This window comes from Phytophthora sojae, assembly GCF_000149755.1.
Source record: "Phytophthora sojae unplaced genomic scaffold PHYSOscaffold_5, whole genome shotgun sequence".
Taxonomy (NCBI): domain Eukaryota; phylum Oomycota; class Peronosporomycetes; order Peronosporales; family Peronosporaceae; genus Phytophthora; species Phytophthora sojae.
In genome coordinates this window covers 5,031,840-5,059,645 of record NW_009258119.1, presented here as the reverse complement: position 1 = coordinate 5,059,645, position 27,806 = coordinate 5,031,840, and the positions used below count along the sequence as shown (strand labels likewise).

The 27,806-nt window shown below is 53.7% G+C and overlaps 12 protein-coding genes across 12 annotated transcripts; 4 read left to right on the top strand and 8 right to left on the bottom strand.

Moving 5' to 3' along the window:
- Nucleotides 1-863: 863 nt before the first annotated feature.
- On the bottom strand, nt 864-4,123 carry PHYSODRAFT_561669 (hypothetical protein; the record flags this gene model as incomplete). The annotated part of the gene is made up of 3 exons (XM_009531413.1): nt 3,185-4,123; nt 2,406-3,112; nt 864-2,333 (listed from the first exon to the last, which is right to left on the bottom strand). The coding sequence occupies exons 1-3, from the start codon at nt 3,951-3,953 to the stop codon at nt 864-866; spliced, it is 2,946 nt and encodes a 981-aa protein (XP_009529708.1). The 5' UTR covers nt 3,954-4,123.
- A 790-nt stretch (nt 4,124-4,913) lies between these two features.
- PHYSODRAFT_509894 (hypothetical protein) lies at nt 4,914-6,374 on the top strand (the record flags this gene model as incomplete). Its single annotated transcript, XM_009531412.1, has 4 exons — nt 4,914-5,041; nt 5,115-5,523; nt 5,599-6,234; nt 6,309-6,374. 4 exons carry the CDS (start codon nt 4,914-4,916, stop codon nt 6,372-6,374), a joined length of 1,239 nt encoding a protein of 412 aa, XP_009529707.1.
- Nucleotides 6,375-6,396: 22 nt separating this feature from the next.
- On the bottom strand, nt 6,397-7,433 carry PHYSODRAFT_507964 (hypothetical protein; the record flags this gene model as incomplete). The annotated part of the gene is made up of 4 exons (XM_009531411.1): nt 6,397-6,550; nt 6,629-6,708; nt 6,787-7,314; nt 7,395-7,433. 4 exons carry the CDS (start codon nt 7,431-7,433, stop codon nt 6,397-6,399), a joined length of 801 nt encoding a protein of 266 aa, XP_009529706.1.
- A 1,633-nt stretch (nt 7,434-9,066) lies between these two features.
- Nucleotides 9,067-9,595, bottom strand: PHYSODRAFT_263091 (hypothetical protein; the record flags this gene model as incomplete). The annotated part of the gene is made up of 2 exons (XM_009531410.1): nt 9,067-9,363; nt 9,587-9,595. The coding sequence occupies 2 exons, from the start codon at nt 9,593-9,595 to the stop codon at nt 9,067-9,069; spliced, it is 306 nt and encodes a 101-aa protein (XP_009529705.1).
- Nucleotides 9,596-9,680: 85 nt separating this feature from the next.
- Nucleotides 9,681-10,279, bottom strand: PHYSODRAFT_507869 (hypothetical protein; the record flags this gene model as incomplete). Its single annotated transcript, XM_009531409.1, has 2 exons — nt 9,681-9,899; nt 9,968-10,279. 2 exons carry the CDS (start codon nt 10,277-10,279, stop codon nt 9,681-9,683), a joined length of 531 nt encoding a protein of 176 aa, XP_009529704.1.
- A 165-nt stretch (nt 10,280-10,444) lies between these two features.
- On the bottom strand, nt 10,445-10,891 carry PHYSODRAFT_391694 (hypothetical protein; the record flags this gene model as incomplete). The annotated part of the gene is made up of 1 exon (XM_009531408.1): nt 10,445-10,891. A coding segment is annotated over one exon (447 nt), but the record flags the coding sequence as incomplete, so codon positions are not given.
- A 3-nt stretch (nt 10,892-10,894) lies between these two features.
- PHYSODRAFT_449424 (hypothetical protein) lies at nt 10,895-11,416 on the bottom strand (the record flags this gene model as incomplete). The annotated part of the gene is made up of 2 exons (XM_009531407.1): nt 10,895-11,094; nt 11,164-11,416. Coding segments are annotated over 2 exons (453 nt in total), but the record flags the coding sequence as incomplete, so codon positions are not given.
- Nucleotides 11,417-11,649: 233 nt separating this feature from the next.
- PHYSODRAFT_334149 (hypothetical protein) lies at nt 11,650-12,753 on the top strand (the record flags this gene model as incomplete). Its single annotated transcript, XM_009531406.1, has 4 exons — nt 11,650-11,658; nt 12,140-12,268; nt 12,342-12,447; nt 12,533-12,753. 4 exons carry the CDS (start codon nt 11,650-11,652, stop codon nt 12,751-12,753), a joined length of 465 nt encoding a protein of 154 aa, XP_009529701.1.
- A 4,890-nt stretch (nt 12,754-17,643) lies between these two features.
- On the top strand, nt 17,644-21,896 carry PHYSODRAFT_545501 (hypothetical protein). The gene has a single exon (XM_009531405.1). It carries the CDS (start codon nt 17,932-17,934, stop codon nt 21,838-21,840), a length of 3,909 nt encoding a protein of 1,302 aa, XP_009529700.1. The 5' UTR covers nt 17,644-17,931; the 3' UTR covers nt 21,841-21,896.
- Nucleotides 21,897-22,271: 375 nt separating this feature from the next.
- PHYSODRAFT_316081 (hypothetical protein) lies at nt 22,272-23,399 on the top strand (the record flags this gene model as incomplete). Its single annotated transcript, XM_009531404.1, has 1 exon — nt 22,272-23,399. The coding sequence occupies one exon, from the start codon at nt 22,272-22,274 to the stop codon at nt 23,397-23,399; it is 1,128 nt and encodes a 375-aa protein (XP_009529699.1).
- A 30-nt stretch (nt 23,400-23,429) lies between these two features.
- Nucleotides 23,430-26,015, bottom strand: PHYSODRAFT_286408 (hypothetical protein). Its single transcript, XM_009531403.1, has one exon. It carries the CDS (start codon nt 25,393-25,395, stop codon nt 23,551-23,553), a length of 1,845 nt encoding a protein of 614 aa, XP_009529698.1. The 5' UTR covers nt 25,396-26,015; the 3' UTR covers nt 23,430-23,550.
- Nucleotides 26,016-26,082: 67 nt separating this feature from the next.
- Nucleotides 26,083-27,723, bottom strand: PHYSODRAFT_346736 (hypothetical protein; the record flags this gene model as incomplete). Its single annotated transcript, XM_009531402.1, has 6 exons — nt 26,083-26,226; nt 26,298-26,516; nt 26,598-26,717; nt 26,784-26,982; nt 27,074-27,294; nt 27,415-27,723. The coding sequence occupies 6 exons, from the start codon at nt 27,721-27,723 to the stop codon at nt 26,083-26,085; spliced, it is 1,212 nt and encodes a 403-aa protein (XP_009529697.1).
- Between the last annotated feature and the right edge of the window lie 83 nt (nt 27,724-27,806).

Here is a 27,806-nt window from a genome sequence, read left to right as displayed (position 1 = left end):
CGCACATTACTGTATGTGATTTTGGCACTGCGCCAAGTATAATCAGCCACCCCGAGGCATACAAAATGCAAGTATAAATATACTGGAATGATTATAACAAAACACATGTTGCCCCCGATTTGCATGGCGGTGGGTGGAGATGATGAAGTGGAGAGGCCGCAGCAGGCGAACAAACTTCATTATCCAGCTAATAAACGTTGACCTAGTTCATATGAATACCAGTTAATGCGATGAAGCAATTGGGCATTGTCTGAAGTGGCTCGCTCGACGCACTTTAGCATGGTGCCGAGTTTCAGCTGCCTATGTATGTAAAACGACGGAAAATGGGGTTGGTGACTTCCGCGGACATGTGGAAACCGCCACACCGAGCATGCACGTCAACGCCAGCTACCACATAAAGCATAGACTTTAGGGAGCCTTCCTGAAGGCAAGGGAGACAACATTTCGACCCCTGTCGGCCACAAGAACGGCAACGCAGACATGCAAATCGGGGGCAACATGTGTTTTGTTAGAATCATTCCAGTATATTTATACTTGCATTTTGTATGCCTCGGGGTGGCTGATTATACTTGGCGCAGTGCCAAAATGACATAGTTGTATGGCAGCCACCTGATAGGCTGGGAATTCCCGCGGGTTAACACATGTAGCGGTTTTCTACCAATCAAAGCTCAAACATATCTAAATAGCGAGCGCCAACTCGAAAAATTGGCAAAGTTGCGGACACAAACGAGGGTGGCCGATATAACCTGTCGCCGAGTGTAAGTGCGTTTTGCGGTATCAGCAGAACTTCTCAAAATGGTCCCTCATTCTTCGGGTGTTCCCAGAATAATTAACTACTGTATCTCCTGTTATGTAGCACCAACTTATGCGCCACTTGCGCGCTGCAGGAGGAGCAGACTCACTGAGCCCGACAGCGTGCCTGTATGCCTCCCGCCATCAGCCAGTTCCACGACAAAGTTGTTGGCCTTCTGGATCCCATCGGGTGCATCATCGCTGTCGTCGTGTGAGCTCTGCGGGATGCAGATCACTCCTTGACCGAAGCATGGGCCTTGAGTGCCGGCGTGCACCTTGATCGCTACGTGCATGTTCCCCGTCGGTCGAGCATACGTGGCGTGCGTGATGCCGTCACGCACAAAGTCCGCCCACTTGACGTGAGCCACGTTGGTCTTGCACAGCAGCCGATCCGTGTTCTCCAGGTACACGCCGCCACTCATCGAGTCCGCGAGCTCCAGCAGCTTCCGCTGCGCCGAGAAAATATCTTCCGACGGCAGCGGGAAGACGATCGTCACCATCACTTGGTGTCCATGGCGATCGAAGCTCGAGAAGCGCTGGTCCATATCGATAGAGCTGCCGATCGAGGTGAGAGGGAAGTCGGCCTCGGTGTCAGGCTGCCACGAAATGTTGCTGAAGTCCAATCGTAGCTGGCACTCGAGCACGCCGCTGACGTCCTGCATGCGCTGAAGCTTCTTGGTTGCCAGTTCCGTCTCGATCGGCAGGATGTCGCGGTTCACTAGCGCCTGGAAGACAGCAAGCACCGGCTTGTGGTCTGAGCAGCTCACTTCTTCGCACGAGGCGTACGCAGCACACCGAAGGCGGTGGCGCATGTCGGGCTGGGAGAAGAACAAAATCCGATCTGTGTACGATGGTACGCGCATGCCGTGGCCCTCTACTGCGGTGGTGTAGCACCCTGCCAGCTCCTCAACCGGCCAATTCCCAGCATCCAGGTTCAAAGCTGCTCCGCGTACACGACGGAATGTCGGCGGGAACGCAATCTTCGCCTCGCGGAAGCCGTAGAAAATCTGCCCGTCTCGCATCCCAGTGCGGAGCTCATCGTGCGCTAGCACGTCATCCCACACGAACTGGTCGTCGTCCACGAGCTCGCAGTCTGCTGAGTACCGGATGCTGTTGTTGCTACCGTGCGAAGACGCAAGTGCCGACGTGTAGCTCTTCACGCTGCGCTCCAGCATGCTGACGTCCAGATCGTTGCTGTCCCTGTCACTGGCGGCACCGAGAGAGCTGCCGAGTCCGAAAGAGCTGCTGAGACCGCGAGTGCCCATGGGACTCCAGCGTTTGCCCAGCAGTCCGCGGCGCAAGCTGCGATTGCGTTTCATCGGCGCAGGCTTCGCAGTCTCGCACTGGCGCACCTTGGACACCAGCTCTAGGATGGTGTCTGCGCTAGCTTCTCGCTGCGTCAGTCTGTAGTTGAGGTCGCCTAGTACGAAGCTGTGGTGGTGGACGTGGGGGAACTCGAAGCCCACGTCTTCCAGGTTCAGATGCAGCTCCTTCAGAATATCCTGCGAGTCGCGATTTCGCCGCCGAACCTTTGACTTTCCCTTCAACATGTTAACAAGTCGATGTCAGCAAGTTGCACTAAGCAGGAATACATGGCAGGCAAAGGTCTGTACCTTGGGGTCCGACGATAAATGACACGCGACGAAAGCGAACGATGTGTCGTAATAGCGGAAGGCGAAGCCGACCGCGCCTTTGTTGGATGCGCGACCCAGTACCAGAGACTTCCCGACGTTGACCTCTTGCTGCACCACGGGAGGCATGTAGAAGGCGCCGCTATCCACATCCGACGACTTGATGAAGACTGTGATAGCGATGTGGCCATGGTAGCCCAGTGATGTGTTCTTGCTGCCAATCTCGCGGTTGAACTGATGGAACTTCGATGCTCGACGCGCGTGTCCGCTAGCTGCTGGTCGAGGACGCCCGCCTTCAAGATGCTGACGGATCAAGCTGCGGGTGTTCGCCAGATGCAGACACTCCTGGAGTCCGATGACGTAAATATCGTGTCCGAGCGGAATCCACTTGTCCAGTTGAGCGGGCGTGAGTCGTGCCTCGCCCATGTTGAACGTCGACACGAAGATGTTCGCTGGCTGGCGGTAGTGCTTCACCAGACTGTGGTCGGTGCCCGTGTCCATCGTGGGGAACGACGGCGAGTTGACAAACTTCCTCGCTGGCGAGATGGACGACTTGCACGAGACTATCCGGTACAGCTTGGTCAGCAGCCCTCCGTAGATAATAGCGGTCATCAAGCCCTGTGTGCACACGGTCACCTGCATCAATACAGCCACCGCGAACCTCGCAGAGCCTAGCTCCTGGTCAAACACTGCACAATAATAAGGTCAGAACGCCCCCACAAACTTTAGCCATGACGAACAATTAAGACAATTCTACTCACGTCGGAAGACCGTGCTGGGCGTCCAGAGCACGATGAAGGCGGCGATGTAGATCCGCAGCTTGGACGTGATGAGCGCCCACGACTCCTGCGCGTCCAGGTTGGCGTCCCGGAAGTCGCGCGAGATGCGCGTGTGCGTGACCCAGAGGATGGCGCTGATGTAGAGGATGGCGAGCACCACGAAGAGGTAGAACGTCCAGAACTGCTTGGCGCGCGACTCGACCCAGCAGTAGAACGTGGCGTCTCCGAAGAGCCTCGCGGCGTAGAGCGCCACGCTGCAGGCCACGGCGGGCACGATCACCAGCAGCACGTAGAGCTTGAACCTGCTCTTGAGCCGCGCCTCGCTGTCGCGGTGCACGATCTTGCGGTAGAAGCAGTGGGCGATGGCGGCGTTCCAGAAGACGGACATGAGCCCGAAGACGTGCAGCGCCACGGCCTGCACGTTGCAGGCGGCGCTCACGTCGTCGCTCGCGTCCCGCGAGAGCAGGTTGCCGAACATCTTGGGGAAGGACAGACCCGCGTCGAAGACCGAGAGCACGACCACCATCTTCTGCACCATGGAGACGCCGCTGTGCAGCCGCGCCGAGACGTAGTGGTGCCGCACGATGTAGAGGCAGCCGCCCAGCGACAGCGCGCAGCAGCACAGGATCACCGTGTGCAGCGCGTCCAGCTGCGCGGCCGAGAGGCCCGAGTCCGAGTCCCAGTCGGCCTCATAGCTGCTGCTGCTGCTGCTGCTCAAGGAGCGCAGCGATGAAGGCGGCGGCCAGGTCATGAGACGGTCAAATGGTTAACGGAGCCCTTCGTGGGGACGACCACCGATGTCCCCGACCTGTTTGTTGGTGCCTGCGGTTGCTGCCTGCTCTGCTCTGCTGCTGATTCTGATGTGGACTCGGACGTCACTTTGGGCCGCTGCTACCTAATGCCAATGGAGACTCGCCTTCCTTCCTCCAAGTCCAAAGCCCAAGTCCTTTGGACCAGGCAGCGCAACGCGAACTGGTCCGCGCTCTGCGCGTTGTGGCGAGTTGCACCGTCAAAGACCGGCCACAGCTCCGAGCTGCTGATGTCCTAAGGCTGCTGCGACGGAGTGTAGAGCAACAAGAACAGCAGCGCAGGAGATGTGGTCCACGGTATGCGTAGTCCCCACGGGCTCATCCACGTCTGCTAGAGTCAAGAGATACAAAGGTGGGACTGCCAGGATTCACTCGGCCGATGCGATTTCGAGCACCGCACTGCTCTCATGCATGCAGCAGGCCAGGCAGGATCCACCGTGGGCGTCATGAACGGAGCGGACAGCTTCAAAGCGGACCGCTCGCTGCCCGCCAATGGAGACCGAGATGTGTGTAATTGGCCATGCTCGAAAGGCTCATGGGACATTGGCCACCTGGAAACTCGCGCATCAAACGTGGAGGTGGTAACCGTCGGATTCACATTCGTGGGGTGGCCATTTCCTTACGACTGCATGGAGCTCGCCGCACTGTGCGGTTTTAGGGGCGCGAACGCGATGCGATGCCACGCGGTGTCGACTTGATGCGGACGACAACGGGCTCGGTGCGCGATTGCCGCTTGCGCTGGACTCAGCTCCGACTCTGACTTGACATTTCGGGGATTGAACGACACGGTAATCTATTTCCGTAATTTATTCACGATGAGGTAATGTATTTACGAAAGACGTTATTTTTCGTGCAAAGTATTTTTTACAGCTAATTCGGAGCATCAGGATTTTGTCGGGGCGATGATCCCGTTCATCTTCTGGCGCGTGGGGCTGGCGCTGCTGGCGACGCTGGCCGCGTTCCTGCTGTCCAGACCCATGATCGAGATGCTGCTCAACGCCATCCGCTCCCGGCTCGACAAGCGCGTGCGGTGCGGAGCCCTCCGTTTAATTAATTATTGAATTTTCCAGAATTTATAATTAATGTTATTATTGCCGCTGCAGGTGGATCGCGGACGTGCATCACTACATGCTGACGTACCTGTGGTGGGTGCTGTTTCTGGTGCTGGTGCGCGATGTGGTGGCCCGCTACATTCTGGACCTGGGCAGCGAGAAGGACGAGGTGATGCAGTACCTGAGCTACCTGATCGCGGTGCCGCTGGTGATGGGAACTTTTGCCCTGCGCAAAGTCGTCACCAATATATTCATCCGGTACTTCAAATGGGACCGCTACTCGTCGGACTACGACGCTCGGATCTTCGTCATCACCGAGTCCATCAAGTTCGTGTGCGTCGTGTTCATCCTGATCGAGATTTTCTACATTTTCTTCCTCTCCAACTCGTTCATGCGGTTTCTGCTCGTCGTGGGGTTTCTCAGCGTCGAGTTGGTTGCCGTTCTCTCGGGTTTTACGGTGGTAGGTTGCTACTTGTTTGCATCGTTCTCATTGTGAAGTGATATTAATTCTTTTCTGTTGGTTGCTTGAGTTTAGCTGAAGAATGTGGCGACGGGCCTCTTCCTCATCTTTGCGGAGCCCTTCCGAACGGGTAGCGAGGTCAAGGTGCGGCACTTACTGGGCTTCATTGAGCGGGTATCACTCGCCCGTACAACCATGCGCCGCACGGACGGGTCGAGGATATTTGTGCCGAACGGAATCTTTGCTGACAATTACCAGACAAGTGGCAATGCGCTTGACGCGCATACGCACTCGCTTATGCTGCGTCTGCACCCTACGACTCCCTCTCATAAGATCAAGGAGTTCATGCGGGAGCTTCAGGCAGTGTTGCCAACGTACGCTTTGACCAGTGAGGCGCTTGCTGCTATACGCAGAGATCGGCGAGAGGCATACGCGATCAGATCAAGCAGTGCCAGCAGCGACAGCACCAGCGCTGGAAGTGACGATAGCATTTTAGGAGATCGACACCAGTCAACTGCAAGCAGCAGCACTGGGACACCCCGTTCACGTGCACGGTCGAGTGCAACTTCGAGCGCGTTTGATGCGACCGGCCGACCGATTGCACCTCCTCCCCCGCCGGTGCGTGTCGAACTCCACTCGATGTTCAAGGTGAAGGTGGTCGTCCTGATGGATCGCGAGCGCTTCACCTCGCTCGAACAGGCGAAAACAGAGGTGGGTTCTTTGATACCGCTATACTGTTGATATTTCTTGTGTTTAGCTGAGCAGAATTTGAAATGTTGTCATAGGTGAATTTTGTCATTATCGACACGATTCAGCGGCTCCGTGTTAATGTGCAGCAAACGACACGTTGATATTTCGAGGAATACTGATAAATTATACAAATTCCCCACGGTTATCGTGAGGTCGACGGTGGCGCAACATATTGCCGTCGCTGAACTCGTTCAGGACTCGTCGTCCAAGTGGCTCGCTGGCAGGTGGTGCCCGCCTCCGCCGGCGATTGGTCACGACTTCAGGAAGCGGTGCCGGACTAAAGCTCGAGTGACGGTCATTTAAGTCTGGGGCTTCGCTAGCACTTGCAGATGTCGACGACATAGCGGAAGGAGACGGGCTAGCGCGGCCTCCTCCTTCTTCATCGTGTAAGCTCAGCTTAAGCTTCGTCATCAGATCCGTTATCTGGAGCACAATCTAAGTAAGACATACCGCAACCATACCATTAGTTCTCAACGCCCAAGCGAAATAAATCAGCAAGAAGTGGTGGCAAACCTCAGTCTTCTCCGTCAAGAGTCCCTTGATATGCCGCTCCTGGGAGTAGTACACTACGTGCACAAGGTACGGCGCCTCAATGCTGATCCAGAAGCGGCCTTGTGGTTGCGCTTCTTCCGTTGCCAGCTTCTTACTGCGCTCGTACACGTTCATCATGTTCCAGCCACCGCTTGGCTTTTCAAGCCCAAGAACGTCAGCCTTCGCGTTCGTGCGCTGGTTGATCATGTGCAGCATGAGGAAGTTGTCCAGCTCCTGAATAAACACGCGCAGCGCTGTCGTTGGCGTTGAGTGACTTAGATGCACGGGAATGACGCAGCGTCGGTCCAGATTCTTGCTCTGAACGGTCACAGCATTCTCCAGCATGATACTGTTCGGGATGTACGCCAGCCCCTTATCGTACTGCCGCAATGAAAACCCTTGCAGAAACAAACGCTCCACCACGCCTTCATGGCCTTGGAAAGATATGTGAATCCCGCTCTTAATCTGCTCGTCTTGCAGCGTCATCAATCCACCCATGATATTCTTCAGCTACATCACACACAATAACAACAAACGTCAGATGAAAAAGTGATAAAACTCAAAACAAAAACATGCTTCGTATAACTTACCCACGAGTGAGCCCCGAACACGAACACAAACTCCACCATGATCACCGCCACCGTGGAAACCTGCCCCGACTCGAAGTCCGTGAAGCGACCGATTTCGTCAATGATACACGTCGACACAACCGTCGCCACCAACAGCACTTTAATCACCTGCAAATGCCAAAAGAGACTGTCAACCATCTTGAAATCTTCCGCTGCAAACATTGGGGACGTACCCCAATGCCCTCCGTGATGATCATCACTCTGCTGTAGTCATCGTCGTCCTTGGACACGGCGCGACTCCAGCCCTGCACGCGCACAATCCCCCACGTCACGTAGTTGCAGAAGCAGATGACGACCCAGACCAGCGGCGGCCCCAGCAGCAGCGTGATGATACTCTGTAGCGTGCCCGCGTCCATACTGAGCACCGTCTCGACGTCGATGACGTAGGCCGAGAACCACGTCAGCAGCACGAAGACCACCCAGGACAGCGGCCGCAGCAGCATCTTCTCGAACTCGCGCAGCCACGCGAACAGCGCCGGCACGATGCGGCGCGCCACGCGCAGGGAGAAGCGCACCACCTCCACGCGTAGAACGTAGGACGCGACCAGCAGCGCCAGCCCCAGGAACACGCGCCACTGGTCGCCGGACGACGCGACCGTCGCCGCGGGCGCCACCGTGATGGTCGCGGGCTGCTCCGCGACCGAAGTGCTGCCCGCGCTGCTGCTGCTCATTAGTTGTTGCGCTCGCGGAACAACTGGTAAATTACGACCGCTAAACGGAGATCTAGAATGCGTATTTTACGGTACTAGTTGGAAATTATTTTACGGAAATGAAAACTATTTTACTAGTCAAAATTAATATTTTCATATAATAATAAAAAAGATGGGTTAAAATTTTTAAACAAATCATTTTAATATACATACGTTGTTGGGTTTACATGTTATTTGAAAAACATGTTATAGTACAAAAGTAAGGATTACTTACTAGAATATAGGTAACTAGTCTGAATTGAATATTAGTATGTCAGACTACCGCCTTACTGTATTATACAGTCTGTATAATAATTGTAAGCAAAAACAAAATGCTATTCAGATTTACTCTGGGTCAGACTAATGCAGTGCCATTTTAATGGCACTGCATTTTCTGTTTTTATTTAAACCTAGACATTGAGACTGCGCACGGGTAAACTAAAAATGGAATTGCATCCCTATTTTACATTATCGCTTGTCACTTTTGCATCGTCAGCTAGACACATGTAACTAGAAAAACACTGCAAAAGGGACTAGCTTAAGAAAGTGAAGAGTTAAAAGTGTAAATCTGACCAGTTAATAATTTCCAACCATTATACCAAGCATAAGTTGTGTAGATTTCATTTTTATATTTCTAATTGAACGACATTGGTGATGGGGTATCAGTGAGTTAATGCAGTAAACTACTGCAAATACTTTTTATTTATACGGATTTACCGAGCCCTGCCTCGCATCATTTGTTCGACTTGTGCGGATAATGCAAGTTGGCCAAGGTCAAAGTTTCGTGGCGACTTGGAATCCCCTCCCCAAGCTAGAGATAAGAACGAAAGAAATCCCACTTCTGTCCTCACATAAACAATCGGGAGGTGTCCGCGTCGGTAAAACTAAATCCCACACTAATCTTGTACAGCGGTTGACTTTTTGTATTTGCGATTAGACCGCCGCTAAATCTGCTGCCAAATTTGGCAATGGAAATACCATCCCGACTGGGGACATAATTTGTCGGGGGCGTCGACATACGTGTTGCCATTCTGCACCGAGCCATTCCGGGTAATGTACTCGCGCGCCTCCGTCGTCTTGTTGGTCTTGGCCACCTGGTCAAAGCAGTCGACGACCTTCAGACACGAGATCCTCGTTCTGCGAGGCGTCGAGTCGCTCGTCACCTTCATGAACTTGGCCACGGTGGAGCTGTCCTTGTCCTTGTCCTTCTCGTGGCTGGCCAGGGTTGAGTTGGTGATGCACTGGAGCCATACGGATGCGAGGGCTTGACGGTCTCCAGCTAGGTGTAAAAAAAACAGAGCCAAAACCAGAGCTGCAGTCTTGAGAATGAAACCGAGTATACCATCACTCCCTGGGAGATGAATCGACGAGTGGTGACGAAATATAAACTTGTACAGACAGCGTTCGGTCTTCGCCGCAGCCTGAACAGATCTTTAATCTCTTCTCCCCAGGTCGAAAGCATACCAGTAGCATGGGTACAATCCTACTAGTAGGCGTGCATAGATTAATTTTTATATGGTGTTTAGTATGATGCAACATATGTATGTGAAGAGAAGGTTCAGATAGAAGGTGATGCAAGATGCTCACTGAAGCAGGCACGGTGCGATCTTGGCCCACACACACCGTAAAACGACTTCAAATGGACATCCGAGCAGCCTACACAGTAGTAGGAGCACTTCTTGTGGCACAGGCGGCACTGCCGCTGCACACGCTTGCCTGCCTTACGCGCTTCACTGTATTGTGGGAGATCTCCAAAGGCTTTCAAGGTGTGGCTAGGCTGGCGATCACATAACGACGCACTGTCAGCATATACTGAGTAGCGAATAGAGTCCAGCGAATACGCACCTCATCCGTACTGGTCGACCCGCTGTCGGTTCGCAGAGTTCGCTTCATGGTGTGCTCGTTGAAAATGAGTTGATGAGCGAGCTGGGATACAAAATCGCTGAAATTCAGCACGGTACTTTCGACAAATTGACGCTCAGTCGATTCGTGGCGATAAGCTAGGTAGGCATCCACAACTACCATCCCCAGGATAGTTCCGAATACTCGATGCATCCAGCTCTGTGTAATCCATTCACGCTCAATAGCAAGCGATCCCTGGCGAAGATGGTCGTGGACGTCAAAAGTAGAGAACTTACTGAAAAAAAGCTCAACCATTTGAGGACGCGGGACACGCTTTTCGTATCGCTGTGTCTCAAGTTTGCCATCGCGGATCACAGTGCGATGACGAGTGCAAATACTATCGGAGTCTGCGAGGGTAGTTCCACGGTTCGATATCAGCATCTTGGGCTTTCGATCCGCCCAGCACAACGCATAAATGGGTTTTCCGTTGTCCGTAAAACTTGACATGATCTTGAACGAACCCCGGGTCGGCTGCGTGTCAATCCAAGTTTTCATGTGGCACTTTGGATATTCTACGCTTGCCGTTTTTACAATGCCCATAAAATACAGACCGAGCTTTTTTTCGAGTCGCACTAGTGTTTTCACCGAGGCAAAAGCACTATCAGCCACAACAGTTCTCCCTGTGCCTTTGTATTTTTCCGTCAATCGCAACACAACCGAGGTACCCTCCCCAAATTCACTACAGTACTCTTTGCGACGTTGGCGAGCGGTACCTTCCATTAGTTCGAGTCCCAGCAACACACCACTATCTCCATCTGCGAGCGACTTCAACTCTGTCCCCTTTCCTTCAGGTTTGCGTGCAATTTTAGTCACATGGGGAAGTCCATCGTGAGTGTACTTAGCATCCCGGCCTTTCCAGGCACTCATGCACTCGTCGACTACGATAATGTTTCCAGGAGAAACATGCTTGGTTCTCTGATCGTTGAATCCCTGAATCAATGGACGTATCGGGTACCACGGGTCACTAGTCGAGTTGTTGTCGGAAAATGAAAGTGCGTACATTATTTGCTCAAAACAGTGCCGTGTCATCTGAAATCTCTCCCCGTAGTTGCTCGGAGTATTCACGCAACCTTCTTTGTGTTGTGTTTCCCAATAGACCCGCAGGGATCCCCGTCGTGGCTCCACAGCCATCGCTAAACGAATACCTATCCAGCGAAAAAAGTCACCTGGTCCAATAGAGCGAAATGAACTTGCCACCAAATTATTGTTGATAAGTCGAATAGTTTCATTGAGAGTGCCCATGGGGTACATGATGTAGAAGTATTTAATTAAGGACTTCTCCCCAAGCTGAAGGTGCGCCGACCACAGAAATGTAGTTGCTCGCGAGGAAAATTGACACCCCGCGTCAACTGAGACAGAATCACAGGGTACCCACATACGGCCGTGAGCGACCACGGTATCGTCGTCTTCTTCTTCCGAGTGGCCTTCGAGTGTTTCATCATCGTCACTGCCGTCGTCTTCGCCGCTAGGAGAACTCTCTTCCTCCCAAACCACTTGGCAGGCACCCTCCGTGCTGCCAGGTACCAATGAGCCCCCATCGCTGATTTGGCCATCTCCAGCGTGGTTCAAAGTGACTTCAATGCTTATTGAGCGCGCGGACACAATGTCAATAGCCCTCGTACTCCATGGACCTCGTAAGTGTGCTGCCTGCCCTCCTTCAGCACGCGAAGGATGACTCCAGTCTTGCCAGCGTGTTTCTTACTTTTACCGCAAACCCGATTTCCAACCTGCAGCTTTGGCATCTTCCCGCGGTCAAATTCGACGCGGAATGAAAGTCTGAAGTCCTTGTTATCTAAGCTTGCTGGTGATCTATTTATTTGCGCGCGTCGGTTACAGGGAGAGCCAAACTTTATTTTTAAAGTTGAGGCTACCGGTAGGCGCGCCATCCTACTTATCCTACCGGGGGAGTAATGATTAAAAATAATATATCAAATTATAGGATTGTCCGAGCCTAATTTTCGGACATGAAATTGTCCGAACCTGCACGGTACGAACTGACGCAGAGAAAGGTTTTGGAAATAGATCGATTTTTTATCAGAAAGATTATGCCAACTCATTACGCTTCGTCCAGTCGCCATGGCATCAACGAGCTATTGACCCGTTCACCTGTTCAAGTACGACTCTACGCACGGCAAGTTCGACGGCTCGGTGGAAACCAACGACGACAGCCTGGTGGTGAACAGCGAGGTGATCCACGTGTTCGCGGCGCGCAGCCCGTCGCCCGTGATACAACGCCGGCGCCACGTACGTGTGCGAGTCGACGGGTGCGTTCACGACGACGGAGAAGGCCCATGCCCACTTCGAGGGCGGCTGCTAGAAGGTGGTGAACTCGGAGCCGCCCAAGGACTCCACGCCCATGTACATGATGGGCGTGAACCACAAGAAGTACGATGGATCAGCGCCCGTGGTGTGGAACGCGTCGTGTACGAGGTGATCAACGACCAGTTAGGCTCGAAGCGGGTGCTTCTCGTGGTGCTGTTGGTGCTGGTGCCACCGTTGGTGCTGGAGGCTTCGGAGGTGGCACTGGCGGTCTTGGCGGAGCGGGCGGCCTCAGTGGTGTCGACTTTCGAAGCCGGCCAGTCAAGAGTGCCAGCATCGTGAAAAACCACTGCGCCAGCCGCGCTTCTCGAAAGCGGCCCTGTGGTGCGCCTCATGAACATGACGATCAGCATGGCTGGTGGTCGCTGTTGCCAGTCGCAGATGCTGCGGCTGCGAAGCAGGCGCAGTAGATGCGTATAGTATCGATAGTTTTTCTATAATGCGTAGTCGGCGTATTGTATTCTCAGTTTATTTAATACAGAAGTGACTTAGTGCGCTGCATTGCGAAGTGCCAGTCACTACGGCAAGTACTCAACCACGTTCAACGCGGATGCGTGCAAGTATACTCCAAATTATACTTTCAAATACTTTCAGCACTTCGAGTTCGTCGTTGTGAGCGCGCCGACCTCCATTGAAGTGCATTCGCGGGCAGGCAGGACTGAAGTGCTTGAAATATGCACTACCAGCCCAAACCTCTAGTTTTCTGCTATCTCAGCCCCCGCGAAGCCCTATTTAAATGCATTAAATGCATTAAAGTGCACTAAAAAGTGTGGAAGTCGTATTTTTAAATTGATAAAAGAATCGAACTAGTATAATTATAAGTGGATTCGTTGGTATTTGCAAGTGTTTCCTCAATAGTACAATCTAAGAAAAAGCTGAACACCAGCACTCACTTCTGCGGCACAGTAGGCTGATGCTGCGAATCAGGCGCCAGGGATTCCCAAGTGAGACGCACCCAGTACGAATATAAGTAAAAGTTTCCCCCCGGGTCCCAATACATTAAATAAAAGCTGAAAAAACTCGAAACTGTATCAACAAGTCATTTTTGGTGAATCTGCGGGTACAAATACCCATAGTAAGAACCGTACCAATATGAGTAGTTTAGCAGAGGATCGTGTAAGCCTGCCGCCTTTCAGTACTAGTAGTTGTAGAAGCAGCCAAACGACGTCTCTAAACTAAACTGCGAGTATCGTCTGTCAGCAACAGGCACACGCTCCTCCCAATTTCGTGGGACAACGCATCCAAAACACCTGTAAAATACGTTTTGTGTCCAAAGCTATCTGCGGACACCCTGATTCTGCCCGCAGCACCGCAAAGAGACGATACAGTGTCCAAAAGAACACATGCACCACCTCCATTCGATCGCACATCATTCTAGAATGCTCGGTCTCTAGCCACGGTGTTTTAGCCAATCCCAGCGTCTCATATTAAGTATTTCAGCAAATAGCAAGCAACGTGTCGAGTTATCATGCATCTCGATGCACATTTACTCGACTGATGCCTTTTAAGCCTCAGGTCGGATCGGAAGAAGGCAGGCTGCATTAAGAAAAGAAGAACTATAGCATTGAGTATCATAGTTCCGCCCCTAAAAGAATATATCTTCGTGCTAGACGTCGTTATGATTGTTCGGAATTTGCGGTACGCCTAAACCAATTAAGTAGGTTATCTAATACTACCGGGTTGGACTTTACAGTACTGTAACGAATACGATCCAGCCATAAGTATTAGAATAATGATAGCTAGTACGCGTTTGCTGCAATTTCCAGCAACATTGGCAGCAAGGTTGGTCACGCTTAGGCTAAAACATACGTCTAGCCGCTGCAGGACCTGAGGCCCGTTCTCAACAGGCCGCATTGCGGCTGCATCGGTTAAGAATGCTGGTGCGACCGCATTTGCGGTACCCGCATTAACCACCGGGTGGCATCGGCCACCTTAACTCAGGCCAATACATGTACCAAAGCAGCAACGCGAAGTATGGAAAATATTGCCCTCGAAGACTCGTATTCTTCGACGCTGGCTCATACAAAAGATAGACAGTATTTGAGCGCCTGTAGTGGATCGCGGGTTAATAGACACCAGTAACACCTACAGCAATAATGCTAGACGAACTTACAAAACAGCAATGGAAACTGAAAGTAATTTTAAACCATTCTAAAGCCAATTCCGATCTGAAACTATACACGTTATGCTACAACAGGATTGCTTTACGCTAAGAACTTGTACATTATAGTGGTAGGGTTAATTAATCAAGTAACTTGTGTTGCATAGTTTGACGGGCACACCTTCGGCACATGCAGCCGAATTACATGTAGAAGCATAGGTCTTTCTCTATCGCCTTCCTTGCAGTTAAATGCATCAGGTTTCTGTTGAAGTAACATACAATATGAGGAAATACTACGAGTTTTTCAGCATACTCTTCCACATTTTATTTTATAGCTTGACCTCTATTGACTCAAATAAAAATCTCTACCGATACGTTTAGTCGTGTCATTCACCTCAGCTTGCTTCGACGATCTCGTGCTGGCCGAAAAGAACGCGCTAGCTCGTGTAAGCGCCGAAATATGAGTGTGGCTGTGAATATGTGCTTTTTGTCATTATAAACGAAGTGGCAAGGTCTTGAATGCATAACAATGGTCATCTCAGCAGCCAGTCCAGTCCAATGTTTCGCTCGCCAGTAGCTCTGTTTTGAACGTGCTACTAACCTCCATCAGTAGTTGGAGCTATTAGTACCTCACTTCTGCATCAACCAGCCAGGACGCCCTACGTCTACCAGCATCCTCCATCTCCACCTCCCCTTGTCGCCAATGCAGCCCAGCGTAGAACGGACGCTTCTTGCCGACGGCCTTTAATGTTGTCGTATAGCGTGCGATTAGGAGACGACATACATAAACCTCGAGTTAATTAATGTGCATCGGTCGAGTAAATGTGCATTGAGATGCATGATAACTCGACCGGTCGAGTTAATGCGCATTGTGAATGCATGATAACTCGACCGGTCGAGTTAATGCGCATCGGTCAACTAAATAAATGTACATCAGTGCATCGGCCAAGTTAATGGGGTTAACGATTAACCGTGTTGTTGGTTATCTAGACTTCTCAATATGCAGAATTGTACACTAGCTATCATAATACACAAATGTAAATACAGGCCAAGTTAATGTGCGTCTGAGGACCAGAGGCTCCTCAGTGATGTGGTACACTCACATCAGCGCGACTCCGTTTAGGTGCGATTGGGGGTACCGTAGCAGGGCAGACAGGGCGGCTGGGCGTACATTGTCTATACCCTCATCAAATCTGGGTGGCACATGATGTGACTGTACGGTGCTGACTGATTTTATGGACGACATTTTGCGTATTTCGTCATTTCGTGGGGTGGACCTTGCAAGGGCATCATATATAATACTTAAGTACATGTAATATATGTACAGCTCACAGAAGACAGTTCTTTCGAAGCATCTGTGCACACTGACGGACCTTTGCCGGACAGCGTCTCGGTAACGCACCTTATGTTTGCGTTCTTCCAATCCCAGCCCTGTTTCCAGCTGGCCGTCAATCGTGGATGTGCTGTTCGCACATCGATATCTGTGTACCGGTACCTGCACATACATGTAATACATACATGTATTAGCCAAGCTTGGAAGATTAAAGTTAATTGCCTGAGGACAATTAATTCAGGAACACCAACAGTTCGAGCCCGTAGCTGCTACCGGTAGTGTGCTATGCTATCGCTGGAAGGAGTGGATCAATGCACGCTTTCTGAATGGCGTAACGTTGTCCGCGTTATCCTTTCGGGTACCATGCGCATCGGAACGCACTCGACATTTTACATGTGAATACGGTGGAGGTATCGCACCAACCAAACCGAGTACAGCAAAGCGATTCAAGGAGCAGCCACGTGAATGCTCTCTCAGTTAGCTCCCCACCGAACGTCATGCACATCGAGCAAGCACGAGTGTACGCCCGAGGACAGCTCACTTGAGAAGCTTTCAACGAGCACCGAGGGCGGCAGCGGCAAAGGTGGACTTCGCGATCGCCATCCTGCTCACGAAACATCTGTACTTCGCCTTCTGCGCCGTAATCGAGACGTTCAGGAAGGAGAGTCATTAAAGCAACATTGAAAATCAGCCTCAATGTGTGGGATCAATAACATTGATGGGCTCCAATGTTGCGTGATCGCTAACATTGACGCAATGTAAATTTTCCAGACGTGAAATTTCATGTTTGGAGCGACTGGCTCACAACAGCTCTCATATCAGAATCTACAGGGTAGGAAGCCAGCGCCCGCGCGCTCGCTCAGCGTGCGACCGTCTGCAGTGGTCACCCGCTCAACCTTATTCTAATGTGTGCATGTCCTACTGCGGTGCTTATATGCGTGTGTGTACTACGTATGCGGGAGCAAACGCCTTCCCAGTGCGTTGCGTTGCGTTGCGTTAGGCGCGATGCGTGTTGCATGCGATCGAATGCGCTATCTTCCAAGCAGTCGTAAGCGCTTTTAATGCGCCTCTAGCCAACAGCGCAGTTAGGTTAAAGGGGGAGGGCGAGCGAACGCGAGCGCGAGCCTCGCTGAGCGCGTTCACCGATCGTCAACACCCGCCGATCAGGCGGGGGCGGGTCTGAGCGCTGCAACCCGATATTTTTTTCCTAGACACCGCGCCTGGTCGAGCCGAGGACTTAGCGTAAGGCACGAGGGGGTGGGGCAGGCCGCACAGCGGCGCCCCCCGAGCGAAGCGAGAGAGGGGCGGGCCCCCCGAAGTGCCGTCGCTAAGTCCGCAGGCGAAAGCCAACGCGAGAGTGTCCTGCCAACTAGGAATAGACAACCCGTGGCGCCCAGGTAGAGCTGCGCGTAGATCCCGTAGAGCCCATTCCCCTGCTGCATGTGTCGGCGCGTACACCATGACGCGCTTGCCGCGTTAGCGGCGGAAGCTGTTGGCGCACGCCCCGAGTGATACAGCGTGCTTCGCTGTCGAGCTGTCGAGCTGTCGGAGCTGTCGAGCTGTCGAGCTGTCGCGTCCACTATTGTCATATTGGTAAACCAAATATTCTGCTACGAGAGATACCGTAACATTGTGCAATGTTAGGCAGAGGCACCATTGTTGCGCTCAATGTTACGCAACGCCAATATTTCAATGTTGCTTTAATCAGTGCCTTCAGGAAGTCCAATCCCAAAGCTTATCCCAGATATCCTAAGACATATCGTCTTTCGTGAGCGTCTCCCGAGCCCAGCAGGGGAGACGCTCTCACATTTCCATTCTTGCACTGGAGCAACTCGCATGGGGTCACTCCACGTGGTGACGTCGACGCTGCTAGCGTTAGCGTGGATTTTCTTCCTGGTTGTCCCCGGGACGTTCTCAGCTGATGACTCCGTACAGTTGAGTGAGAGCTTTGGAGGACCCCATGGAACGGAGTTCTCGGACCAAGCCTCGGTCTCAGCCGGCCAGGTCATCGGCGCCATCACCATTCGAGCGGGCGAGCGTGTCGATGGAGTCTCGCTGGACGTGAAAGCTCCGACGGCCGCGACGTTCAGCCACGGAGGAACTGGCGGAAGGGCAAACACCCTCACGCTCGCTGCGGACGAGCACATCACGTCGATGGAGGCCCATTGGGGCGAGAAGAAGGGGAGAACGCGCATCTTTTACCTGAGCTTCGGAACGAGTGCCGGCAACACGGTCTCTGGAGGCTCGCAGACCGAGAGCAAGAACACGGTGACGGCGCCCGAGGGGTTTCAGCTTGGAGGCTTCTTCGGCCAAGACGGAGACGAGATCGACAAGTTGGGAGCGATCTGGACGCGTATTTCAGCCGAAGCCCCGGCGACGGAGCCACCGGCCCCCGCCGCTGCCGCTCCTGCACCAGCAGCTTCTACCGCTGGTTCTGGTGAAGGTTCAGCTGTGGATTCCACTGCGGGATCTACCGATGCGACTGCTCCTGCGTCTGCAGAAGCCTCCATCGATGCCTCGGGGTCTGCTGAAGTGGCGAAGCCCAATAAAGCAGGTAAAACTCCAGCGACGTCGACGGATGCGTCAGCCGATGAGTCTGCGGCGGGGTCGGCCGATGCCTCCGCGTCAGGATCTACCGGTGCTGTGGCTAAGCCCAAGAAGGCGGGGAAAAGGCCGACAACGTCGACGGACGCTTCAGATGACGAATCGGCAGCAGCGTCGGCCGATTCCTCCGCGTCAGAGCCTGCGGAACCGGCAAAGCCCAAGAAAACAGGAAAAAGACCAGCAGCATCGACGAGCGATTCGGCGGATGAGTCAGCAGCAACGTCGGAGGCGGCTTCAGGGGAAGGATCCGCGGACGCCTCAGCAGCGACATCGTCGACCGATGAGTCGGCTGCAGCATCCACAGAGTCATCAGCATCAGAGTCTGCAGAGCCGCTGTCATCTTCTGAAGGTTCTGCTGCAGGATCCGTTGCAGAGGCACCAGCACCGTCCGGATCAGCCACGGCTGGTCCAGCGCCGGCACCTGCCGGCACTGAAGCACCTGCAGAACCGTCAATATCCGTCAAGGACTCTGTTCAGCTCAGTGAGAGCTTTGGTGGACCTCATGGTATGGACTTCTCCGACAAAAACTTCGTGAATTCGGGTCAGACTGTCAGCTCCATCTCGATTCATGCCGGTGAGCGTCTCGATGGTATCACTATGACGATTTCGGCACCTAAGAGTCTGACGTTCACCCACGGCGGGACTGGAGGAGATCAGAAGACGCTCAAGCTGGAAAAGGGCGAGTACATTAAGTCGATGGAAGTTCATTGGGGCAAGAAGAACGGCCACACGCGCATCTTCTACGTCAACTTCGTTACGAGCGCCGGCAACTCGCTAGCCGGTGGCTCCATGACGGATGAGAAGAGCACCGTGACGGCACCCGAAGGCTTTCAGCTGGCCGGTTTTTTCGGCAAAGACGGCAAGGAAATCGACTCGCTGGGTGCAGTTTGGGCGTACATTGACTTGGTGACCCCAGCTCCGACACCGGCACCTGCCCCAGTCAAGGATGAGGACTCCCCGGGTACCGTCGCCCCTGCCGACATCGCCGGCAGTTTGTCGGAAGTGAAGACGAAGGTGAACAAAAGGGCGGTTCAACTGAGTGATTCGTTCGGAGGCCCTCACGGCGAGCAGTTCTCCGACCAGCTCGCTGTTACTTCCGGCATGACCGTCAGTTCCGTCACAATCCGTGCCGCCGAGCGTCTTGACGGCCTTACAGTGCAGATTTCGGCGCCGAAGGAGATGACGTTCACCCACGGCGGCACAGGAGGAGAAGACAACACTCTTACGCTTGAGCCAGGCGAGTATATCACTACTATGGAGGTTCATTGGGGCCAAAAGGGCGGTCATACCCGCATCTTCTACATGAATTTGGGAACTAGTAAAGGCAGATCGGTCGCGGGCGGATCGCAGACTGATGAGAAGGGATCGGCGACGGCACCCAAGGGCTACCAGCTTGCCGGCTTCTTCGGTCGCTACGGTGACGAGATGGACCTGGTCGGTGCCGTATGGTCCAGCATCGCAGCGGTCAACGAGACGGTCGCGCCTCCTGTTTCAGCTGACGAGGATATTGTGCTGAGCGAACTATTCGGCGGTCCTCACGGCAACGCATTTTCCGACATCAACGACATCAAATTCGGTCAGACGGCGTCTTCTATCACGATTCGGTCGGCAAAGCGCGTGGATGCTGTGACGCTGCAGGTCGCTGCCCCTAAAGAACTGACGTTCTCTCACGGTGGTAAGGGCGGAGAGGAGCAGACGCTCACTCTTGCCTCCGGCGAGTACATAACCTCGATGGAAGCTCACACGGAGAAGCAGGGGTCTCACACTCGTGTGTTCTACCTCAGCTTCACTACCAACAAGGGCAAGACCATCTCCGGCGGAACGAAGACGGACAAAACGGGGGTTGCCACCGCACCTGAAGGATTCATGCTGAGTGGGTTTTACGGCCGCGCTGCGGATGAAGTGGATCAACTTGGGGCCATTTGGACGAGAATGTCGGCCAAGAACATCGAGCTGACGGATCCTTCCGGTGTCGGCAACAATTCGTACGGCACGACGATCCGCAACTGGGTGGGCCCCACCATCGGCAAGCCTACCGACACAGCGTGCTATCGCAAGACGGCGGCCTTCGACAGCACCAACATTTGTCCGTTGGGCTTCGGCAAGGACGGCGACGATTGCATCACGCAATGTCCGATCTCGTATCCTGTGACGTGTGGCTTAGAGTGTCTCCCTCAAAACGACGACTGCGCTCTCGCGGTGCTCCACAAAATCGGCACCGTTATCGCAGTGGCGTTGAATGCTGCAACTGGGGGAGTATTCGGTGAGATTTTGGCTGCTTACAAAACTGTCAAGTGGGCCATCACCTGCGTTGCGAACATCGTGCAGGTGATCCGAGGTCTGATCTATTACCTGCGCTACCGGCAAACCACTGCACCCCAAGGTGACACGGCAGAGCTGCTGACCGTCGCTTATCAGGCCGACGTTGTTCTGTATGACCTTCCTGTAGCTGTTTGTACGTGTCTTGGTATCCCGGTTCCGGCTAAAGCGCAGTTCGCGGACATTGTGCTTGTCATCGTGGAAGGTATCGTGAAGCAAGCGATCACCAACGGCGAAGAGATCATCTCCAGCGGAGCAAACGTCATGAACTTGCTGACGGGGAACAACATGGTGAACAAATCTTCGACGACGGTGGACGAACTGCAAGACCTCATCGACAAGAACTCGAGCTGTGGGTGGCAGCTCAAGCGTCTCACGGATCGCGTGACTATGGCTGTGCTTAGGTACCGTAACGCAAGCTCTAACATCGACGACATTCGCGTCAAGGTATACAGGTCGTCCATCGTACTGAACGACATCCCGATCGTCACGAACAACTGTATGGGCGAGCTGCTGGCCACCAAGACCAAGACGGTAGCCTACCAGACGCGTGATCTGCTACGGAAGACGTTCGGAGTGATCGTCGACCAGCTCATCGACACTGGTAAGACGGATAAGGGGAAGGACGTGGCCGAGAAGGACTACATGCTGCAAGTGGCAAATATGGGGCTGGTCGTACTGTCCACGATAGACCCCACGGGTATCGCGTACATGGCCTCGCAGTTCGTGCAGCCTATATGCGGGCCTACAGCTTACGTCGGAGAGATCGATGACGGTACATTGTTCGACGCATTGGGGCTCTCAACAGTGGACGAAGCTTTTGCCGGCAGCTACGGGTCGTACACTCACGCGGGTGACGGCGTTGTGAGGTTAATCTTCGAGAGTGTGGATACGAAGGACGTGACGGTGGTTGTCCACAGTGGTGGTGATGGATACACCAAGGTGGACGTTGGTTCGGGGGATACCGTGACGTGGGAAGCCACGTTCCCGGAGCTGGAGGACAAGACTTTGTATCTGGATCGCTGGCGTCCCGGTTTTTTGGGTCTGCCTGGTAAGGGAGGTGGCTCGTTGCTCATGTGGATCCCGCGGTCGTCGGAAGGCGGGCATATCACGATGCACGTACGGATCAATCCGTCCTAAGTCGATAGTTGTAGCTGTATTCGTGTATGAAAAAAAGTAAAGGTGCGTTCAAATTCGCTCCCACAGCGTCCACACCATGCAGTTTGAGCCGAGTCCACAGCTGCCCCTCCACACCACCTGCACACATGTTGCCTTCAGAGCTGAAGTTACCGCAGCACCACAAGAAAAAAAACGCAAAACCTATCGAAGCCTCTATAATCTAATGACCACATACAACCGCCCATATACAGCACTGATGTCAACCACACCAGTATCATCTCTCACGATTTTTCACGTCTTTCACGTCAACTCGCATCATTCCCACACTTGCGTCAGCGATCCCAAGTCTGCCGGCAAGTCTACCGTCTACCGGCTCTGTCGGATCAATGCGTCGAGGTGTCGCTCCGCTCCGCCGCGCGGCCTCGGGGCTGAGCGCCGCGCGCGACGCCAACATGGCGGCCAAGATCGAGGAGCTGGCGCGCCTGCCGCAGACGGGCGTGTCGCTGCAGTACCTGCTCGAGTTCGGCACGGCCATCTCGCCGCAGAAGCTCATCCAGTCGGCGCGCTTCCTGCACGGCGAGCTGCCGGTGCGGTACGCGCACCGCATCAAGAACCTGGAGAACCTGCCGCACGGGCTCAGCGACATGCCGTCGGTGCAGCAGGTGCGCGCGTGGTACGTGGACTCGGCCAAGGAGCTGCTCAGCTTCCCCAAGGTCGAGAGCTTCCAGGACGAGCTGGCCTTCCGGTCGCTCATCGAGAGCATCAAGATGCGGCACAGCGGCACGCTCTACACCATGGCCAAGGGCGTGCACGAGCTCAAGATGGAGCTGTTTAAAACCTTCTCGCAGAAGGACAAGGGCGGCAAGGAGGTGGGGCAGAGATATCTCCGCTCGCAGGAGTTCGCCGACCTGTCGGACCTGCATTCCTTCCTGGACGCGTTCTACATGTCGCGCATCGGCATCCGCATGCTCATGAGTCAGCACATCGCCCTGCACGACGAGGAGGAAGGCTGGGTGGGCTGCATCTGCGAGAGCACGTCCCCCGCCGAGATCGCCCTCGCCGCCATTGATACAGCCAGACACATGTGTCTGCGGCAGTACGGAGACGCCCCCGAGGTCGAGCTGCATGGACACACGGACTTCTCCATGCCCTTCGTGCCCAGCCACCTGCACCACATGCTCTTTGAGATGATCAAGAACTCGATGCGCGCGGTGGTGGAGTTCCACGGCGTGGACAACGACATGCCCCCCATCAAGATCGTGATCGCCGACGGAGAGGACAACGAAGACGTGTCCATCAAGATTTCGGATGAGGGAGGGGGTATCCCCCGCTCGTCCGTATCGAGGATCTGGTCGTATCTGTACACGACCGCGGACTCGGAAGCGTTCGAAAGGCTGGAGGCGCCCAATGACTTCGGCGGGGATTCGCCGTTGGCGGGACTGGGCTATGGTTTGCCCATTAGTCGACTGTTTGCGCGCTACTTTGGAGGGGACTTGCAGGTCATCTCCATGGAGGGGTACGGGACCGATGCGTACTTGCACCTCAAGCGTGTGGGTGACGCATCCGAACCGCTGCCTTGAGAAGGGGAGCGAAGGTTGACGGAGGAATGGAGAAACTGATTTTTATATTGAATCGCTAGGCTCACGGATTGCTGAGCTTCGGAGACTTGCTTGTAATAGAACACGATGGAGGCGGTGGTGACAAAACAAAAGGGTTTGTACCATTGTGTACTTAGTTCGGGCGCTGCATGCTCTTTGGTCGCAGCATTTGTGCTCGAGCCTGAATTCTACTTGTTGCTGACCCTTGTCCTGAGCCCAGACTGTCTTGTGTATCCGCTCTGCCAGATTGGCGACTAGACCCGTTGAGTTTGACTCCATGCAGCGGGTCGAGCTTCGTCTGGGACCTCGGTCGGTCTTCCGGCGGTTCCAGCGTGATTGCTGCGAGCATTTTGTTCGCAGATGAGTCGCTTTCGACGGTCGGCGGGCGCTTCAAGAGGGAGGCCGACGATGGCGGGGATCCTACTGGCGATGTTACTGCTTGATATCTCTGGCCGATCGTAACCCCACTGACGCCTGTGAACGGTGGTGTGTTCTGTTTAAGGTCTCGCAGTATCTCCGCAAGTGCACTTTCAGTCACAAAGTGTCTGCTCATCGCCTCGATCTGTCCCTTTAGCTGTTGCAACTCGTCCCCCATCGTTGTCCAGGACTGGAAAGCATCCGCTTCGCTCTCGTTACTGATCATTCCGTCTCCGTCCACACTCACCAAGTTCTTCCTCTGCATCGCAGCGGCGAGTCTTGCCAGTGTCACCTCAAGCACATGCTGACTGCGAGCGAGGGAGCTCACTTCCCGGCCGATATTCTCCACGGTACGCTTTTCAGAGGCCCATTCGTTCATCGCTGCAGTTGCCACCTTGTTGTCGGTCTCGTGCCGGAAGAACATGTCGGTGAACGCTTCCGAGTACTTGCACAACGCTGCAGCCATCTCACCTGCTGCCGCTCGTGCAGTGATTGCCACAGGGAATCGACAGCTCTCCGGTTCATCGCTGCGTCCCCCAAGCAGCGCCAAGATTTGCATCGAGAAGTCCGATCCCAACACGCGACCGACTTTCTCCACATGAGCCTCAGCCGCTGCAAGATCGATCGGCTCCTGCGCCATGGAGGCGTATGCGTCGTTGATCAACTCCACCAGCTTGTCGAGATGCTTCTGCGCGACGGGATTCACGTTAGTGCCGCTGTTGGGGTTGAGTCGCTTGTGCTTCTTCCACCGGTGCTTCAGCAGATTCAAATTCCTTGACAATTCCAGCAGCGAGACGCGCAGAACGGGGATTTGCGAGCTGGTCAAGTGGTGCGCTGTCCTCTTCACGCTGGATGCGGCAGGCTTGTCCCCGACTACAAGTCCATCCGATAGGGCTCCTGTAGTCTCGCCACCAAGCTGGAGCTGGAGCTGCTTTTGTCGAGGGTGACTCTCGATCTCGCGCATACGAGTCCGAAGCTGCTTGATCTCGTTCTGTAGCGCCGTAATCTCCATCCGTTCTACCTTGGATTCGCAGTACGAGTACAGCTGCAGGTTGGACGTGCGGATCAGCTGGAACGCGCGCTTCACTTCTTGCTGGCATCGATCCAACGTCAGGTGGATTTCACTGAGTCGAGGGTTGTTGCTGTTGACTGCAGCAAGTTGCAGCCGTCGATACGCATCCGACAGCTCAGCGGCAGCTCGAGCGTCGGCCTCGCGCTTGCTCGCCTCTTGCTGCCGGATTCGCGTCTCTACCTTGGACTTCATGTCCTCGGGGATAGTGAAAGGCTGCAGATCCGTGTAACCCTGGGCACGTTTCGTGCCGTCAAGACGCTTTAGGTGTGTCTGGAGTGATAGTTTCTCGTCGTTGGTCTGGAAGGTGAACTTCTCGGGTATGTGGCTGGGAGGGGGTGTGGGCTGCAACGCTGCGAGTTGAAGCGGAAGCTCCTGGAACTTTTGTGTCAGCTCTGTGAAACGATTGTTGAAGTCATTGCGGTGATTCTCAACTTTCTGCCAAGGTAAAGCAAAAGATTTGTTGTTAGCAAAACACCCTGGTATCTCCATCACTCGAGAGATTTACGCACCGTATCGACGACTTTGATGTGCTCCTTTTCCTTCTTGACCTTGGACGTCAGCACCGAGATGCTGTTCTTGTGCGAGCGAATGTCGTTCTGGAAGACCTCCATCACGTTCTGGTACTCTTTTAGCTTGGTAGTTATGGTGTTGACCCTGTCGTGCACCCCCGAAACTTCGCCTCGAACAGTTTCCGATCCTTGGTTAGTCTCGTATCGTAGCTGGTAGATGTCCCCACGCGCTTCATCCATGCTCGCTTCCAGCCGTGTGAGGCGTTGGCAGATGTGCAGCAAAATTGCACGCGATGCACTGTTGTGCACGTTTAGTCCATCTTGCACGTGACTCAGCGATTCAGCTATTGACAGAGGCTGCTGCTCGCTAGTGCTGTCTGTCGAGGTTGCTGTAGTTCCTTCCACCGCGTCACCCATGCTGAAGTTAATGTGAAAAGGCCTACGAAATTGAACGCCGATGCAATCGGTAGCCCCCAAAACAGACACAGTGAAACTGCGGTTCTTGGCTATTTTTGAGCCCGTGATTGCAAACAAACAAGCACCAGGATTCGTGAAAGCAGGTAGCGAAGTCACGTACGATTGTCAAATTACCTGATAGGTTTCAGTCAGTTCACGCAAACACTGACTGGGTTAGAAAACCTCCAGTTGCCGTCGCGACGATGCTGGTTTACGAGTCGCGGATAATAACGTTGTTCTTGAGCAGACTCATGCGCAGCAGCAGGTTGCGCGACTCGGCCGCGTACTTGCGGCCCACTTCGAATGCGCGCTCGTACGTGGCCGCGCGCTGGTTCGGGTGATAAGCATACAGCACCTGAAAATTGACAATACCCCGTAGCTATTAGAATGGGCAGTAACTTTTGACAACGCGGAGGAACCACCAACCTTCTGATACGAATCCATTCGCGCGTGCAAGCGCTCGGCCGCAATGAGCTCGCAGATTTCCTTCTCAAGGTCTGGTGTCGGCGTGTTAAACGTGCGCGCCATTTGGTGCAGATCCACCGACAGGTACGGGTAGAAGTACTGGATGATCCCACGACTGCGGATCTCCTTGCACAGCTTCTCCATGTGCTCACACAGGTACAAGTCCAGCTTGAGCTCAGGCTGTCAACAAAACCATTTTTTTTACAAATAATGTCAATGCCATACCGACCGTAACAGTAACATCGTACACCGGCAGCATACCTTCATCTTCTCCAGCGTCTGCAGGCACGACGCGTAGTTGCTGGAGTAAAAGTCGGTGATGAGCTCACGCAGCCACGGCAGCAACTCCAAAAACGCCTTGAACGACGAATTGTTGATCACCTAAAAGCAGCAAAAACAAATCAGCTTCAACACGCACACGATTGGCCCAAGAGATTAGTTTTCCACCTTTTCCTTGAGCTCTTCACGCTTGAAAGACGCCAGCGCGCAAATTCCGCCGTATAGAGCGATGTCCTCTGCGTGCAGAACCTCATTGTAACTCGAACCGATCTCGGCGCTGCACTCGATGAACTTGGAGGCGGCCGCGTGGTAACTTTTCTCGTTCAGCGCCACAAGTCCAAAAGCCGATGCGATCTTTGACTTCAAGCTGCAAAATATAAAAGTAAAAAATAGTGTTAACCTATTCCACTGCAACACCCAGTTGCAATTGCAATTGCAGGATCACTTTTTGCACTTACATTGGGTCGCTCTGAGGCGCGTTGACTTGCTCCAGCTTGGTCAGGTAGTTGGTCACGTGGCCGAAGTTGCGCATGTGCAGCGCCACTTTGCTCACGTTTAGGCACATTTCAATAATGTGCTTGTCCGTGGTGCAGTAGTCGCGGGCCTGGGCGAAACTCTTGAGAGCAGCTGGCAAATCACCCATTTCGTAGTAAAAATCCCCCAGGTCGTTGTGGCCCATCTAAGCAAATAAAACGAAAGTTAGTAACCTATCTATAAGTGCAGGTTAACACTAGCCTAAACAGGTTAGCACTAGCCTAAACAGGTTAGCACTAGCCTAAGCTCTTTTTTTTCACTTTACCCGGATGCTCTCCTTGATCATCGTGGACTTGTACGAGTTCAACTCCTGCTCCAGACGCTCGTGTTGCTGCGCCGCGTTGTGTTTCACGTTGTCGATGAAACTCGCCTCCTCCTGGACCTTTTCACCTAAAATCTCGGCGTACAGTCCCATGTTCAGGCTGCCCTTGAGCTCGCGCAGCAACGCGCGCTTCGCCTCGGCCTGCAGCTCGGGGCACGTCTTGGTGAGGAACAGCAGCCGCTCGGTGCGGTTGCGGCCGCTGTACTTGGCGGCGTACGCCTCCACGTCGAAGCCCTCCAGCGCCTGCGCCATGGTTAACACCACCTAAAGCTTTCTCAAAAAAAGTGGAAGTGACTTTGATGGGGTGTATCTTGCGGCTAAAATATGTATCTGAC